Source organism: Myotis davidii, unplaced genomic scaffold, assembly GCF_000327345.1.
Source record: "Myotis davidii unplaced genomic scaffold, ASM32734v1 scaffold552, whole genome shotgun sequence".
NCBI lineage: Eukaryota > Metazoa > Chordata > Mammalia > Chiroptera > Vespertilionidae > Myotis > Myotis davidii.
This window is the reverse complement of record NW_006283439.1, coordinates 372,061-376,870: the sequence shown is the minus strand read 5'-3', so window position 1 is coordinate 376,870 and position 4,810 is coordinate 372,061. Positions and strand designations below refer to the sequence as shown.

The 4,810-nt window shown below is 54.0% G+C and overlaps 1 protein-coding gene across 1 annotated transcript in view; it reads left to right on the top strand.

Moving 5' to 3' along the window:
• Window positions 1–4,810, top strand: part of GRIK1 (glutamate ionotropic receptor kainate type subunit 1) — a 74,444-nt gene that overhangs the window by 40,710 nt on the left and 28,924 nt on the right. Inside the window, exon 9 of the mRNA XM_015564137.1 lies at window positions 1,053–1,276. Within this exon, the coding sequence (XP_015419623.1) occupies window positions 1,053–1,276 (224 nt within the window). The remainder of the gene's footprint in view (window positions 1–1,052; window positions 1,277–4,810) is intronic.

The window sequence follows — 4,810 nt, the reverse complement described above, 5'->3', positions numbered from 1 at the left end:
TGCCATCTTGGTTGGGTTAATTTGCATATAGTAGCCCTGATTGGCTGGTGGGCATGGCTTAAGGCGTAGCAAAGGTACAATCAATTACCATGTTTGTCTATTATTAGATAGGATGGTTTTAAAAGTAAAAGTAGGAGAAACCCTGGGAATGGTGTTTGCTTCTTTGGAGGCAGGCGAGGATGAGGATGGAAGGCAGAGTGTCGGGGCCGCCCTTCACCTGGAGAGCAAACCTGGTGACTCTTACATTCAACTAAGAGTTCTGACGTCCGCAGCTCAGAGCCACGCCTTGTCTTGTCAACGGATCTTACGCCCAAGCTGCCCATTCTGTGCGTTTCGCGCGTGCTCTTTGCATATTTATTTTTTCTTAAATATATTTTTATTGATTTCAGAGAGGAAGGGAGGGGGAAACAGAGAGAGAGAAACGTCGATGATGAGAGAGACTCATTCATCGGCTGCCTCGGGCACGCCCCCTCCTGGGGGTTGAGCTCGCAACCCGGGCCTGTGACCTGGTTCATAGCTGACGTTCAAATCACTGAACCACACCAGCCAGACACACGCTCTTTTTAAAGACATTATTCTGCAGCTTTTCCGTTCGTTCTGTTCCCGAATGTGTGTGTGTCTGGGTCTGTCTGCCTGTGTGTACGTCCTACCTTCTGGTTTCTGTTCCCCAAAAGAATACTCTTTCGTAACCACAACCGCGTGAACCAGTGGTTCTCAACCTTCCTGATGCGGCGACCCTTTAATACAGCTCCTCATGTTGTGGTGACCCCCAATTTCATTGTTACAAATGGAACATAATGAAAGCATAGTGATGAATCACAAAGACAATATGTAACTATATATGTGTTTTCCGATGGTCTTAGGCGACCCCGGTGAAAGGGTCGTTGGACCCCCAAAGGGGTCGCGACCCACAGGTTGAGAATCGCTGGCGTGAGCCGTCCCGTGGTATCGCAGAGCCGGTGGTCACGGAATAAGGGTCGGTGGCCCCGGGGGAGGCCGGGCACCTGCCCGGAGGCTGGGCCCACGGCGGTGACCTGGACTTGCCGTTGCAGAGGGCGGACCTGGCCGTGGCCCCGCTCACCATCACCTACGTGCGCGAGACGGTCATCGACTTCTCCAAGCCCTTCATGACCCTGGGCATCGGCATCCTCGACCGCAAGCCCCGCGGCGCCAGCCCCGGCGTCTTCTCCTTCCTCCGCCCGCTGGCGCCCGACGTCTGGCTGTGGGCGCTCCTCTCCTGCCTGGGCGTCAGCTGCGTGCTCTTCGTGGTTGCGAGGTGAGTCCGAACCCCCAGCCGTGGCCGCCGCCCGGGTGGGCTCGGGGGCCTGTGGGCTCCGGGGCTGGACACGGTGAGGGACGCGAAAGGGGTGTTCGGGGGCTTTTCCGTTTCTGCCTCGTGGTCTGTTCTGTCAGGTTCTCCCTCATCAAAGCCACTCTGTACACGAACGCCTCCGATGCTTTGTGAAGGGCCTTTTCAAAGACCGGAGGTCTGCTCATGCAGAGGCACAGACAGCGGGTGCTGAGGGTGCTGGCGGCAAAGATAAGCCATTTGCTAACGGAGTTGCGTGCCGGTCGTGAGACCCCGCGGGGGAGCGAGAGCCTGTGCGACGTCCCTTCTCCGCCGGCTTATTCGCTTGGCATCACGCTCCCCGGACCCTCCGTGCTGTTGCAAAGGGTGGGCATGCTTCCTCTTTCACTGCAGCGTAGGATTCCACTGCGTCCATGGACCAGGGTTTGGTGAACGGAAATAGATCCAGAGACATAGAAGCATCAAACAGACCGTCAACCCTCAGAGGGAAGGCAGGCCGGGGAGGGGCGGGGGTTGGGGGAGGCGGGTAAGAGATCAACCAAAGGCCTTGTACGCGTGCACATGAGCATAACCAATGGACACAGACACTAGGGGGTGAGGGCATGTGCTGGGGGAAGGGCAGCTGGAGAGAGGTCAGTGTGAGAAAGAGGAGGCATGTGTAATACTTTCAACAATAAAGAAGTGAAATTAAAGGAAAAAAGAAGTCATGTGCTGGGGGAGGGGGAGGAGGAGCATCCACCATGACCTGCTCGGTTAGGGGTGCTGGTCAGTCACCAAGAGCTGGTTCCCATGGAACCCCTTTGGGTCCGCATGCTCCTTGGCCAGGAGTGCGGATCTTTACCTGTTTATTGGGGTTTGTTTTATAGCCTGTGTGTCCTTTGAGCAGAAATCTTGTATCAGATCCGTGTTTTGCAAAGATTTTCTCCCAGGCTGTGGCGTGTCTTTTTATTCTTTGAGCAAATTGTTTTGCAGTATTTTTTAAGTTTATAAAGTCTACGTGATTATTTTACTTCTTATTAAACTTCATGTACACAACTAAAAATTTTTTAAAAGACGGTCAGAAAATAACTTTATATCCATCTCATGTCATCAGTATTTCAGGCAAGATAGTTATGCTCACATGTCCCTGGGATTCTGTTACAGCCAAAGCAGGGGCTCAGCCGGTAAATCGAAAACGTCTCAACGGGCGCGTTTTTCCTGCCCGGAGACGTGAGCCCTGGGATAGTCCGGGAGGCGAGGCAGAGAGAACTGAGCGAGGAGCTGTTGTGGCCAATAGAAACACGGGAATGAAACCAGGCCATGACAGCCTCAGGAATAAACAAATCCTTTCAAATGTTTGTAAAATTTACTTTTACAAAAACATTAGTGATGAGAAAATCCTGGAAATAACTCTGGGAGGAAGCGTGACTTACAGTCAGATCTGGAGGCCTGAGGGGCGTGCTGTGGCTGATGACTGGGGCGGCTGTGTCCTGAGACAACCCTGTGCCTCCATTCCCTCCACACAGTTCCTCACGGGCCTGTGCCTCTGGGATTATGTTTCCTAAACACCTTCGGTGCTGAATTTAAAACAGCAACTTCCTCCTCCCGCTGCGTCGCAGCTGCTGTCCCTGGAGAAACCGAGCAAGACAACTGCTTTGTTCCCACTCGCTCCCCTCTCTCCCATCCTCAGCAGAAGCCGGTGGGCTTGTTCCCTGATCAGTTCTCCGCCCACCCCCACCCCCCTCTGCCCCCCAGAATGTGTAAGAGAAAGATTTCTTCACGCTCATCTCTCCGCTGTGCGCTGCCGGGTTTGATGAATGCCAGGGGCTCTTCCCCTGGAGTAATGACAGAGAAGGTTGGGAAACTCGCCCAGGCGGGCAAGGTCTGAGACCACGAAGCAGACAGTCACCCTGACGAGGGGTGCTTACACCCCCAACAGGAAATGAGTCTTTTCTCCATGCCTATCACAACGTGCCCTTCCCAAACCCAGACTGGTTCCTGCATTTCGGGCGAATATTAAACTACTTTTAAATAGTGACGAAAGCTCTCCTCCCATAGGTCTTACCTCAGAAGATCACATGTTGACAAAATAGATAGTCATATTCCCCTTTATGGTTTAACTAGGGGCCCGGTGCATGAAACTTGTGCACTCGAGGGGGTCCCTCAGCCCGGCCTGCGCCCTCTCACAGTCCAGGAGCCCTCGGGGGATGTCCGACTGACAGCTTAGGCAGGGAGCGCGCCTAAGCCAGCAGTCAGACATCCTTAGCACAGCCGTGGAGGCAGGAGAGAGTCCCACCACCCCTGCTGCGCTCGCCAGCCATGAGTCCTGCTTCTGGCTGAGCAGCGCTCCCCCTGTGGGAGCGCACTGACCACCGGGGGGCAGCTCCTGCATTGAGCGTCTGCCCCCTGGTGGTCAGTGTGCGTCATAGAGATCGGTCGTTCTGCCATTCGTCGATTTGCATATTAGCCTTTTATTATATAGAATACGGTAAATCATTGGTTCTCGGTGGAGAGAGGTTTGTCTCCTACAGAATCAGCTGACAACGTTCTGGAAACATTTTCTGGTTGTCACAACGGAGGTGCAGGTGGGACTGGCCCCTGGTAGGTGGAGTCCAGAGATGCTGCTAAACATCCCATAATACCTGGGCAGCGCCCACAGCACCAGTATGAGCGGCCACGCCGTGAGTAATTAGAGATGTTTTGGCTATCAAGTTTTGTTTTTGTTTTAAATGTTTTTATTGATCTCAGAGAGAGAGAGAAACATTAATGATGAGCGAGAGTCATTAATCAGCTGCCTCCTGCACACTCCCCACTGGGGATCGAACCCGCTACCCAGGCATGTGCCCTGACCAGGAATCGAACCCTGGCCTCCTGGTTCCTAGGCCAACGCTCAGCCACTGAGCCCTCCGGTGGGCTGGATAACAAGTTTTCAGTGAAAGTCGCTCATCTTTGGAGGTGCACGTCTCAGTGTTGACTTCTGAATGAATCCGTGTGGCCCTAAAGCCCAAGGCCATGTGCCTCCAACGGTGAATGAGAAATTTCACATTTGCTCTACCCCGGGCCCCAGGCTGTCGGAGATGCCAGGGACGGTCTGGCCATGCACGCGGCAGAGAGGTGAGCCCACCCCGCGCGGCTCCGCTCTGTCCTGGAGGCAACGCCCACGGTGTGAGGAAGTCGTGTGTTGGTCACGTGACTTGGTCCCAGCTGGCGGGAGAAGACTCGTCAGCAGGATTCCTGGGCTCACGGGCAGGAGCCCTGTTCCACTAGACCTTCACGCGCCCTCAAACCGCCTGATGTTTGTCATCAGATCACGTCAAAGTGGTGGAAAATGTAGGCGTTTCCCTCCTTATTTTCCCCGTTTCTCTATCGGCTCTTGGTGACCCAGGTCCCCACATTTTCCAGCTTTGTTCTATTTCTATTAAGAAAACAGCCTCCTCCCACAGTGGATACCATCCACCAAACAGTTCCGCTCACGGAGCGCCCATTGCACACCAGCACTCCTGTGCATATTTCTCTCCTGGC